General features: G+C 36.4%; 2 protein-coding genes across 9 annotated transcripts in view; one reads left to right on the top strand and one right to left on the bottom strand.

The window, feature by feature from the left end:
- The window catches only part of C2H17orf58 (chromosome 2 C17orf58 homolog), a 38,364-nt gene extending 32,759 nt beyond the window's left edge, over positions 1-5,605 (top strand). Inside the window, exon 7 of the mRNA XM_070740348.1 lies at positions 5,005-5,605. The gene's annotated coding sequence lies outside the window, so the exon portion shown is untranslated. The remainder of the gene's footprint in view (positions 1-5,004) is intronic.
- The window catches only part of BPTF (bromodomain PHD finger transcription factor), a 108,412-nt gene continuing 95,458 nt past the window's right edge, over positions 296-13,249 (bottom strand). For 5 of the 8 annotated variants that reach the window (XM_070740339.1, XM_070740341.1, XM_070740340.1 and 2 more), the window contains 6 exons: positions 11,932-12,263; positions 7,897-8,070; positions 7,023-7,215; positions 6,301-6,385; positions 3,772-3,958; positions 296-2,041 (listed from right to left, as the gene is read on the bottom strand). In XM_070740339.1, coding sequence (XP_070596440.1) covers positions 2,005-2,041; positions 3,772-3,958; positions 6,301-6,385; positions 7,023-7,215; positions 7,897-8,070; positions 11,932-12,263 — 1,008 coding nt within the window. In that variant the 3' untranslated portion in view covers positions 296-2,004. The remainder of the gene's footprint in view (positions 2,042-3,771; positions 3,959-6,300; positions 6,386-7,022; positions 7,216-7,896; positions 8,071-11,931; positions 12,264-13,249) is intronic. The other 3 variants (XM_070740342.1, XM_070740345.1, XM_070740346.1) reach the window with 1 other exon arrangement.

Here is a 13,249-nt window from a genome sequence, read left to right as displayed (position 1 = left end):
TTTATTCCTTTTACAGAAGTGGTATTTAAAATGTACACACATTACACTGGCTCATAAATAAAAGTTTTTCAAAAAACTAAAAATTACCATAGTTGGTACAGCTAAGAATTGTCTTCATATATTACAAAGCAGTAGGAAAAATGATGAGGCTTGGTAAAAAGTGTATGAAAGTAGCATTTTCCTCATTCATAATTAATATGAAAAACTTCAAAGAATTTCTGCACAGTGTGGCAATGCCAAGCGCTACATATTTTATTCTAAACAAATGATGTTTCATTAGGAACTCCACCAAATCTGAGGTCCAACATTATTTTATTTGTCTAAGATGAAATGTCCTATTATGTACAAAAAGAGTTACTTTTCAGTTTGTCACAATCTGTTAAAAACAATGATCTATTGCCTATAAGTAGGAAAGTTCTCATCATGGGTTTTCAAGGTCAGCCATAAGTATGAGTAATAAAGAAATACGATGAAGAGACAGTATTTGTAGGATTAAATTTGGAAAAGTCCTTCTTTTATAAACATAATGCATACAATATGTAGCATCTCTTTGAAAAAAGTCCTAAGACAATATACCCTAACACACAAATACTCTTCTTCCTACTGTCTAAGAAACATAAATGGATGGTCTCACAATGAACATTAACTTCCTTTCAAATTCTTATGGATTAAATGATAGCATCTATGTACAAAAGCAGAAGCTTTCTTAGAGAAAATTAACCTTATATTATCTGTACACCTGAGCCTGTACTTATAAGAAAAGTGTGAACGACAGCAATGTTTAATAAAATTAACAGAAAAGATTTTTGCATAGCAGGGTGAGGTTAAACCCAAGGGAAGCTTATCCATAATCAGATAAATTCCAGATCATCGAAGGGCAAAAATTCTGAATTAGTGCAAAATCTAGTTAAAATAGGTGTAATAGTCAGAAACCAACTACTGCTGAAGAAGAATTTTATTATAGTCGATTAAAAACAAATAGAATCACACTTTTGGGGCCACTTTGTCCCTCCTTTCCCTTTCCCACATTTCCCTTCTGTACTCTGAGGATCTTACACATAAGAACAAACCTCACAAACATGTTAGTGAACATTCAAACGACACCTACATATGTGGAGAGAACAATGATCTCCATTTATTTGTTTCATATACATCCATGTTTTGAATTTTTTTTAATACAAAAAGAAAAAAAAAGTTAGAATCTGACAAATGTTTACAAACAAGATACCGTCAAATAGATTTTACTCAGATCAGTCCGTTGCAGAATAAATGATATTCTACTGTTTATATTCAAGGCAACAAAGTCTGTAGTCCATGACCACTTCGCCCAACTTTAATGCAAGCTTAATTGGTTTCCTCTACCGTGAACGATAAAACTTAATGTTGATTCCCAGTTGGTTTGTGCACATGTGTACATAGCAGCTCCTTTCATAGAAAGAAAAGACATCTAGAGGTCATCTTGTACTTTTACCTACAGGAATCATGGTAAGATACAGAATGGGTAACATACAACCAGGGCTGGTTTTATAAGGGGAGGGGGGGGAAGGAGAGAAATTAATCAGCTGACAAATGAGGGCAGCAATAAAAAAAGCGTCCTTTTGCAATAATAAATAAATACAGTCTAAAGTTCTCTGTATGGAATTTATAAACCAGCTTCTTCACTGAAGAACAGATGTGGCATTTCCATGGAGTTAGAACTTGACCCCATTTTACGGTTATCTTGTTTTCTCTTGCATGTTTTCTTTCCTGTCCTTCAGCAAAATGTTTCCATTTCTGCCACCAGAGCAGAATTCGATCTTGACAAGAAAACGATGCTGCCGATTTTCATTCTTTCATCCTTTGGACAAAATTAGCCAAGAATATAAATCTGATGTGACTGATAAAAACACAGTTTACATCAAGACTAGTCAGGACACCCTGACTAAAAACCTCTGGCTCTCCAATTAAAAAAAAAATTCAGACAACCAGATTCTTGCAGTTTGTGGTACAATAACATGTAGAACTTTAAGAAGCTGTCGACTGTAGTTTGTTGTTATGAGACCTGCAGGATGCACAAAAGGGAACAAGTAAGCAAAATCTTCATGGAAGTAGGCATTCAAATCCAACTATTCAGTGGGGAATGCACCGAATTTGCTGCTCCCTTGTTCAACTTTTACAAACCAACAACAGTTACAAAGCAAAGCTTTCCCCACCTTCAAAGAGGAAGAAATTACATCTGAAAACATCCCGTAATGCTCTGAGGGATGCACTGATAAAGAGCAGGCACGCAAGTAATTTTGTTTGGGGAAGAAGAGAATTCTTATTGTTGGTGAAAGAACATTAATGGTAATCAATCATTCTCTTTCAGAAAAGTTTGCTTTAAGGATATAATTGGTAACATCTTGGCTTTATTACTATTATTGGACTTTCAAATGACTGACCACCTTCTACCATCGCTGTTAGTAAGTAATTGCTTCTGCATTAATACAGTCTAATTTTTTTAAACAGAAAAAGTAAGGTATGACAGGTTATAGTCATTCCCTTCTGAGTCTCGCTAGAGGTTCATCTCAAGTTATCAGTTATCTGTAAATGAAGAATGCAGAAGTCATCATGTAGTGGAAGTCAAGCAGCCAAACAATCTAATGTTGATAAGAAAGCAAAGATGAGAAAGGAATAAATTATAATCTACTGTCAGTTCAGCTGCAATCTTTTCTTCATATGATTCCTACTCTGGTTCTCATTGGAATCATTTATTTCCATAGAGGAAACGTTAAGAGGCATGGTCAGATGTTACAGCAACACTTGTATATGTGTGTTGCTTTGCTAGCAGATGTTCCCAATCTTTAAACAAAACAACTCTGCCTCCAATCCCATAAAACCACTGTAAGGGAGGAAAAGACGCATAAAAGTCACTGAAACTGATCTTCCTTCGCTAGGAATGTGTATTAAACAGCCATGGGCATTTTACAGCCTGTCGGCCACATCTGATACTTTGGCCATCCATGCCTGGCCCGTGTGAAATTAATCAGAAATTAGAAATCAAATATAAATAAGTGTATGCCGGGCATGCAATACAATCTCACTGCTTTTGTTTTAAAGGTGACTGCTGTCAAAAACCCCCACCCCCCAAATTTCCATATGTACGTGGCAGCTTATGCACCTTTACAGCCCTGTTGATTCAGCCCTCCACAACAGTGTGAGTTTCTCATATGGCCCCTTGGGAAAATTAATTGCCCACTCTGGTCTACAACTTGATCACTCAGAAGAACCAAAGGACAGGATTAAGTTCAAACGAAACATCTGAACTCCACTTATGATAATATTTAAACAGATGCTTAGGTATATCACCAACATGAATGGATAAAAAAAAACTATACCAATCTTCATATGTGCTTCTGCCTCACTACTATTTGCAATGCTGCAATTCTTTTACTGGGCCATGAGTATTATTGAATTAACAAGCTTAGGGCTGCATTCCTCAGATCTGAAATCTTTGGGGACAGACCAAGGCATTAAACAGATTTAGATGCTGACTATTTCAAAATGCAGTTTCATTCCATATCCTTTATTTTCTTTATTATATTTACCCAGTTTGTTATTTAAACAAAAAGACCTTGATTATTTTACAAAATTGTATTTTAATTTGATTAATTAGTCATTTGCCTCACTCATTATACAAAGAGAATCAGACATACTGCAGAAAACCCCAAAAACAAATAGAAAGGTACATTCTAGTAGTAAAGTGTATTTCATACTGATATAAAACCACATTACATGGAAAAAGCTACTTACCTGCTTGCTTTGAATCCTTTTAGTTTCTGTACAAAGAATGACTCAAGAACCTCTGCACACTGATAAAAAGGAGAGTCACTTGGATTGTAGTAACGACAATTATCAAATATTTTGGTCATGTCGGCCACAAATTCCGTCACCTTTTTGTAGTAACGCTTCAGTATTCTTTCCTCCATGGTGGAAAGATCTTCAAAACAAATATAGGTTATTCAAAAACAAAGCTAAAAAACTTGCAGCATAACAGCCCCAAACTGCAGGAATATGTCAGAAAAGAACTGATGTTTGATTAGAATGCCAGTCATGTATACAAAATATGTATTTAGAGCATCATGTGAAATCATTGAGCAGGCAGCAAGAAATGCTCCTTATCAAAGATTACCAGATCAAAGGCAAGACAGGTTACTGGGCATTATCTCTTGTTACAAAGATGCACTTTTGAAAATAGTGTTTGAAGACGGCACTCTTGAAACTTATACAGATGCATCTCCACACTTGAGACTGGTTGGCTTTTATACTCTGAATTCTCTGATTTGGGCTTTCCTTGTTGTTTAATTACCCCAAGTAATTAGTGCATATAAACATGCTTAATTTCTCTTGAGCGCTCATTATTTCAATTCAGAACCTTGTCTGAACCTTTCAATTAGTTGCAGCACAAAGAACACAGTGTGATCAAGGACCCCAGTTGGTAACTACCGGTCAGAGTAATAAGCGGGCTTGTACAGGAAGTGTTTGAGTTACTGTTCTTCGATTCTGAAACATTTTGTGCACTTCTCATTAAAGAGTGGGAAAATAGAACAGTATCTAAAAATGTAAGGCAAGAGTAGCACTAACATATCCCTTATGTATTTAAACTCCAGATGTTATAGCACTGCTATAAATAAGGACAAGCAGACTTGGTAATCTAGTTACAAAACCCTCATAATGGCTTACATAGGAATAGAGGGCATGGATTAAAATACCGTAAACCAAGAAAAAAAAAGTAGGCCACAAATTTTGTTTACATTTACTTTATTTGTAGGAGGAGGGGAAATGGACAATAAAAGATCTCCCTGGATTATCCCTATGAGATTCCCTCATTGCAAAGATTTATTGTGCACTTGAGCATTTAAATTCAGTCTTCATATACCGGAACTTTCTCACCGGCTGACCCTGATTGACATTTAATTATTTCAGCTTTCACTTTGAATACTGTATAACTAAATAACTCAGTTTTCTAAATTCTATTTTTTTTAGACTCTTGATACCCAGAATTGAAGCTGTTTACGGGAAATAATGGAGAAATACAAAAAATTATTTTGGCTGCAGCTGAGAAGCAATACTCTTCTCACCACAACTTAAAATAGAGGCAAAAACAGGAATTTTCATCTTTTGCTTAACCGAGAACCAGGAAGATGCATTTCTAGACAGTGGAAGCAAGAATTCTACATCTTCAACAGCAATCTAGATTCCAAAAAACTGTCAGGCCTTCAATTTGCAAACTTATTGTTTAATTGTTCATTCAGCCCCTCACCCATCCTAAAAAAAGTATCCTATTCCATTGAATAAGATAATTGCTTCTGGTACTTTCTATCAGTGAAGGATTGGGAACTATCTTATTAAAAGAAATATCTCATGATATATAATTTCAAATGGTATCTACAACTTTAAAAAAAGAGACTACTATTGTAAATAGATTCACAATCAAACAGTAAAATAGGCAAAAGTGGGAGGGCTGAGAACAAGGCTTATTAACCTTTAAGTCAGGAAGAAGGAAAAGAAAAAAAAGCTGGGAGAGAAAAGAGGAGGAAACTGATTAGACTAATAGGAACAAAAAAAAAAGAATATTAAAGAAAAAGATAAGTAATGGGGTTACAGTGAAAAGCACAAAAAGCAGGACAGCAGAATAAAGGAATATAGTCCCACTATATAAAAGTCACACACAGTATATGTTAAATGAATCTCACTGAAATTAACCAACAGCAAATGTATTCAGAAAACCCAAGCACAGGTGAAGAAGTGTCTCTTTAGTAACAACAAACCTGACTGTACCTTCCACTGCAAGGTCCTTATCCCCGTGAACATGTTCTGGGCATTCTCATTCATCAATATCACAAGAATCAGTTACTTATGGAGGACAATTTTATCAAATGCTCCAGACTTGCGTATTGCTCAAAAGCCAAAGAGTATTTTTGCAGGCTTGTTTATTACGTTTTCTGATTCTTATTTTCTAAGTATCATGATTGTATATATCAATCACAATTTAATTTGTTTTTATGCATATTATAATGTGATGTGGCAGCTTGTAACCAGAAAGGACCACAGGAATAAAAAAATGTGCAAATAATATCCTGCTCTAATCATAACTAAATTATTATAACTTCAATCCAATGCATATTTATTTCTAAATTCTAGTGAACATCTAAGCATTCAGCTGAATCTTGTTTTGGATTTAATCCACTGTAGGTTAAACATACCATGGCCAACTAACCTATGGAAGAGATAAAGCATATGAAAATCACACACATACAGGATGCTCTGGAATTCACTCACCCATAGGTTCTTTGATAACACCATAATAATCTGGAGCATCATTAGGATCGACTGGTTCTAAAAATGGCCAAGCCATCTTGTGAGCCTGTTAGGAAAAAGATACATCATCCATTAATATGAGAAGCCTGCTTTTACCTAAACTCTATTGCTGCAATACACTGGGCAAAGCAGGGAGGGAATCCTTTGTGGAAATCTGCCCTACTGCTTCATGCAAACTGAAAAGACAGCTGCAGATTTCAAGTGAGGTTCAATTCACAAAGGTCTTAGCTCAGCAGTTTTCATATCACTTGCTGAACTAAGTCAGCTCCACCTTCCCAAAGATGTATGGTAATGTTTTTTGTAATGCAGTGAATCCCTTGATTCGAGTCTTCGGAGAGGGGCGGCATACAAATCTAATAAATTATTATTATTATTATTGATTTACCTGACTGCAATTTAATAGACCTCAGATGCAACGGACAAAATTCTATTTGCATTTAGTGGACTTTAAATCTAATGGACACCCATTCCTGTGAAACTGAGGGCTTAGAGCAGCGGTGGGCAACTATGGACACTTTATGACCCGTGAACTTCAACTCCCAGAATTCCTGAGCCAGAATGGCTTGCTCAGGAATTCTGGGAATTGAAATCCATAGATCATAAAGAGGCCATAATTGCCCGTTCATGGTTTAGAGTCTGTTGGTGCATTACTTAAACAATGTTCTCTAACATTTCAGCCTTACCTGTAATGAACGTAGCACTCTCTTTAGTCCTTCATAATCTTTGTCAGTCAAAGGACTGAGAACTGTCATAGCATCTTCAGTTGACTGACACTGTGGACAGACATACTCATCAATGAGATCTGCCTCACTTTGTAAAATACCAACGCAGCGCCCATGATACCAATTCTGACATCGGTCACAGCCAATGTAAAATCTGCAAGATCCCAAAGAAAATGGTTAACACCTTTAATTCCACATTATAACTTTTCCTTGGTTAACACATCTAAAAAGATGAGGATTCTTGCCTCACGTTCACACTTAAAATTTTTGAAACCCAATTGGAAGCACAGCTTTATCAACCATGCTTAGTATCTCAAACAACTGAAACTTCTTAGCGCTGAAAGGAACAAAGGTCATAAACTGGGATTTACAAACAAGATTATGAGAGATTCTCATTTCTTTTGGATCAACTATTAGTACATTCATTGGTAGACTATCTACAGAAAATTGACATTCAGAGTCCTACAGCATGGGGCACTAATAGCACTTATATACTGATTTTCAAATTATAATCATAACTTCAACCTAAACTAAATTTAATATGAATTTAAATAAATTACAAATTCCTGGCAGGCAAGGAAGACATTTTATGAAACTTGTTCAATAAATCAATGTCTGCTTTGAAGAGTATAAATTTTACTGACAATACTAAAAATCTCCCTTTCCCCTGAGTGTCACATAATACAATTTACTTTCATTTTAGAGATGTTTAAAATCATGTCACTAGATACAACAGAGGTTGAGCAATATTTCTTTTTTGTTCAAGAAACACATTACCAAACTCAGAGCAGTTTGGTACCTAAATATTAAATAAGAGGTTCTTGTCAGAACTCACTGTGACTCATCATAAGGTGTTCTGCAGATACAGTACAATTCCTCACTGCTGCCCTCTTGTGCCCGTTTACACTCATTACAGATGTACACATCCATTTTCTTAGCCTCCTTTTCTGTGATGCCAACACATTCTCCATGATACCAGTTAGTACAAAGATCACAGCCAATATAGAACCTAAAAGTATTTACAACGAAAATGACAATGTAATTGTCATTTCAAATGGCAAGGCACTTGGCTAGCCTGACTCTGTCTTTTTCTGAACTAAATTTCCCTAACCACATTAATCTATTCTTCCCAGTCTAACATAAAATGAAAACTTGCCGGGCCCTACTTTAATACATATTTTTGCAAAACAACAACAACGACAACGACAACAAAAAATACTGAAATCTGAAAAAAGTGAATGTCTCAACTATGAATGCAGAAAGACACAGCCAAAAAAAAGATCTATATTTTCAAAACTTGCTAAAAAAAACATGAAGCACATTAGTCATTCTTAAATTTTGAAAACATAGGTCTCAATGTAAAAAAAAAGCAAAGTACACATACAACTAGAAGTTACAGGTACACTTTAAAAAAAGCAGCATGCATACCAGCCATATGTAAGACACATATTGGTATAACATGAACATGAAGGAAAATGGGACATGTAAATGTATGTTTTCTTCAAAACTACCTGAAATTTCTCTCAAATTAAAGACAAAAATTAGGCAGGCAGGCCATTTATTCAAAAATACCTATTTTTAAAAAACTTTGTCAGGTAAAAAAAACCCCACACAAGTAGGCAACCTCATCCTTGTGTACTTACAAAGCTCCACTTGATATTATTCAAGTTCAAAATACAGTAATATCTCGTCTTACGAACTTAATTGGTTCCCGGAGGAGGTTCATAAGGCGAAAAGTTTGTAAGAAGAAACAATGTTTCCCATAGGAAACAATGTAAAATCAATTAATGCGTGCAAGAAAACAAAACAAAACGCAAAAACGCCACCACCCGGCTGTCACCTTTTGAAACAGCCGGGCCCTTCTCAGCATTCTCCCGAATGCCGAACCTGAAAGTTCGGCAAAAGTTCGGGTTCAGGTGGCCGCTGAGAAGCTCTGCCACCCGGCTGTCGCCTTTTGAAACAGCCGGGGGGCGGGGCTTCTCGGCAGCCACCGGAACCCGAACTTTTGCCGAACCTCTGGGTTCGGAGTTCGGGCGGTGGGTTCGTAAGGCGGAAAAAGTTCGTAAAAAGAGGCAAAAAAATTCTGAACCCCGGGTTCGTATCTCGGAAAGTTCGTAGGGCGAGGGTTCGTATCACGAGGTACTACTGTATAACAAAACAAGGGAAAAGGCTATTGTTTATAATAACCTCTGGCTTGGAACAGAGGTGAAATGGTTTTATGTCATGCATAACTCTGTACTAACTCTAACTCTAAATTAGAGCTCTAAACTCTTTCCTTTGTTTATTGCCCCTTCCTTACTCCCTTCTTTTCTTCTTTCAGTGACTCAAGTATGATGCTAGTACTACCTACCATATTGGTTGGTTTAGATGTATTGTTTGCCTCAAACCTCTGAGGTATGGAAGAAAGGAACACAAGTTCCCTCATAAAAGTTTCATTTGTGTACTCTATGCAAGTAGTCCTCAACTTATTGGGTGATATTGTAATTGAGTCCAGAACCATGTGAATGTGCCCAATTTTACAATGTTTTTTGCACTAGTCATAAAACAAACACCACAATCATTAAGGTGTTTTTTGGTCAGAAACCCAAAGTAAATTCTAGCAAAAAAACCCCCAACATTATAAATTGTAATCACAGGACCATAAGAAGCTGGAATGGTCATAATTGCAGGCTCATAGCTAAGCACCCAAAATATGACATGACTGTGGGACAGCCTCCCCCCACTCCACCACTATAATAACTTTGAAGTCGTGTCAGAAGTATCTTATTTTTGTCTGTCATAACTTTGGTCGCTAAGTGTCCACTTGTAAATAATAATAACAACAACAATAATAATAATAATTATTATTATTATTATTATTTATTAGATTTGTATGCCACCCCTCTCCGTGGACTCGGAGCGGCCCAGAACTACTTACTCTGTTTCCCCCAAAATAAGACATCCCCGGAAAATAAGCCAATCGGACTTTTGAGTGCATGGCAATAAAGCCAAGCGCTTATTTCACGGTTCAGAAAAATATAAGACAGGGTCTTATTTTCGGGGAAACCTGGTATATCTGTCTCTTACTATATGTGATAGCTTTAATCTCAAAATTGGCTGGAATACCTTTAACACCACTCCTACTGCATAATCTCTTTTTGCATACTACAGTACAGGATGTCATCCTGCTATTTAAGCATCAGGCTGCTACATAGTACTCTGTGGGCCTATCAACCTGATCTCCACTGCTGAGAAAACAGAAAACCTTCCTGCAATATGCCCGCAAACGTATTTGTGATGGCTTCTGCCCTAAATTAAGAACAACTTTTTTAAACAAACCGCTCCAAAAATTACCCCAACCATTCTTTTTCATCTGTGAAGATATTCCACTGCAGCGCTAATGATTGCTTTCTAAATCTAAACAAACAGCTTTGATATAAGTATGCCAAAGAAACATATAGCATATTACGGCTGGGAGCTAAATTACCATGAGTAAATCCAATCGACAGCACTTTCCCTCTAAACTCCTTCCTGTCTTCCTGCAGGATCCCCTCCTTCCCAGAACCACTGTGTAGGAAAGTCACACTGTGAGGAAGGCAATCCTGCTTAAACTGCTTGCTTTGTTTCTATTAATACCTGGGCCCTCCATAATCAAGACCCTTCTCCTAGGTTTTAAAAATCAACGAGATTCACTCTTAGATGTTATCTTTACCCAGGACTTTAAGGGAAGAGACAAGGCAGCATAAAAATATGTCCAGAAGGCAGTCTGAATGATCTGCTTTCATCCCTTTCATCAATGATGAGCATAGTTCAACAAAAGGAAAGCAATGGCCTTATTGAATCTTAACTATTTTAAATCTATAAATTATCTGATTGTCTCACAATAGATTCGGCATGGGGGAAAATTAATCATCTTTCTGGATTTAAAAGCAGCTATTATTGGTTATAATAATTTTTATATACTATGTATTTTATATAAAAATTATTGTTAACATACATGTATGTGCATGTGCACACACTCACACACTACTATTATTAGGGTTTAACTTCTAGGGAAAAAAGTACTGACTCACCCATTCTGCTCAATGCACTTAATTTATTTCCTTTAGATTCTACAGTATAGTTCAAGAAATGATTGTAGTAAACACTGCCACAGACATTTTGAAAGGGATATTTTTATGTTCATTCACTTTCTCTCAGGAAATGCCAATTTTATACAATAGACAGACTTCAGACTCAGGTCTCCTATTAATATTGCACTTAACTATGTAAGTTTAAAGTTTTAAACTTATAGTACTGATTTGACAAAGAAATCTAGATAAATAAGGATATGTTTATAAAAACTTCTGCTATACCATTATGACTAAGATGCCAACTTTTTAGTCAAGTCAATTCTTGCTGGATTTCTCAACTACGGAAACTGTACTGTAACACATTCATCCTCCAGTTACTCTATAATCTACCTATCTGGCAAATTTAGAATATAAAATATGTATTCCGGCATTTAAAAAGTCCTCTCCCCACCAGACAGTACATATATAACCCACAAATATATTTTGAAATGATCTAAGCCTGCCCAAGAAAACGAATCTATTAATCCATTGCTTCTGAACGAGAAGGAGGTTGAGACAAAGTAAAGAATGTGCAATGTGAGACAAGATCATACAATGGAAACATGCAAATAAGATATGAGTCACAAAAGCCCGCTTTTGGGGGGGGGGAATCCCAAAAAACAACCGAGAGCTAATATTTTTAGTCCTTCCTCAACGAATTACCCAACAAAACGACATCTAACGTTTCGCTCCATTTCCATCCCTCCAGCCCGGCTACTAACAACTAAAGGCTAAATCTAAACTAAAAACCCTTCGAGCGCTTAAGATTCCTTACTCACTTGGACTCGTCGTAAGGCGTCTTGCAGATGCAGTAAAGCTTTGTATCCTTCTTGGTTTCCTTTGAGGTAGTAGAAATCATTTTCTTTTTCTTGGATTTTGAAGAGGCAGACTCCTTCTCTTCCTCTCGCTTTCTTTTGTGGGATGAAATATAGGATGTGCCTGAAGCAGTGGAGGGAACACTGGAGCTGGAAGTGGGAGGTGGTAGAGGTGGCGGTGGGGGTGGTGGCGGGGGTGGAGGTGGTGGGGGAGACAGTGCTGCAGCGGCTGCCGCTGCCGCCTGGGCCTTTTCTTTTTCTCTCTTAATTTTACTTAGATCCTTCTTTAGTTCCTCCTGAAGAAAAACAGAAGCACAAAAGTAGCTCACATAGATACTTATTCTTACAATGCCAAGGCTATCAAACATCTACAGAAAAGACACGAGGGACCCAAAAGTCTGTGATGTTGCTGACTCTGCTTTAGTTCGATTAAACTCAGTGAAATATGTTGACAAGAAAGAAGACTCAAGACAATCTCAGGAGATATAGATTTTTTAAAAGCCATTTATGGATGAGTTTTTATTAAAATTGCAAGAAGAGATTCAAAATGTCCGGTCAAAGCTGGAAAACAAAATTGATGAGCTCATAAAGGGAGTGTGATTAACACTCGAATACAGAAAATCCTGAAAATGGAGATGGAAATGAAACCATTTCTATCCTTTTGGGACTACTAATAGAAAAAGAACTGGAGGGAAAAAATGGAATTTTGTTACTATATATATGTTGACAACAGCAAGATTATGTATGTGCAAAAATGGAAAGTTACTTTGATATCCACTTGGAAGAATGGATGCAGAAGTTGATGGAATTGGCTGAAATAGCAAAACTGACTACTCTGATTAAAGAAAACATCATAAGTACTTTTATTTCCACAAGGAAACCACTTTTGAATTTTGTATTTGATGTGGAAAATAATGTAACTTTGACTTTGGGTTTTATAGATTAGATTGATAGATCTTTATAGAAATGACTTGTTCATATTATTATGGAAAAACAAAGAGCTGTGATTTGATGTTAAATGTTGTATTCTATAGCAACAGAGATAAACTTCTACAGAAAAGCAAGTATTTGTGCAGGGTTAGCAAAACACATAAGCTTTCTTGCTGTGAGCTTCTCAGATTTCTTCCACCCGAGAAGACTTTGGCATTGAGCTTGTTACAGGAGAACAAGCTATCAAAAACATCTACATCATTAACAATAAACTAATTCTGGCTTAATCGTGTGTGCATAATAAAAACTTATGCCGTTCAAAAAAATATTGGTGACAAATTTATTAATACTG

This window comes from Erythrolamprus reginae, chromosome 2 (genome assembly GCF_031021105.1).
Source record: "Erythrolamprus reginae isolate rEryReg1 chromosome 2, rEryReg1.hap1, whole genome shotgun sequence".
NCBI lineage: Eukaryota > Metazoa > Chordata > Lepidosauria > Squamata > Dipsadidae > Erythrolamprus > Erythrolamprus reginae.
Note: the sequence above shows the minus strand (reverse complement) of the source record. Positions and strands in the feature narration are given on the sequence as shown.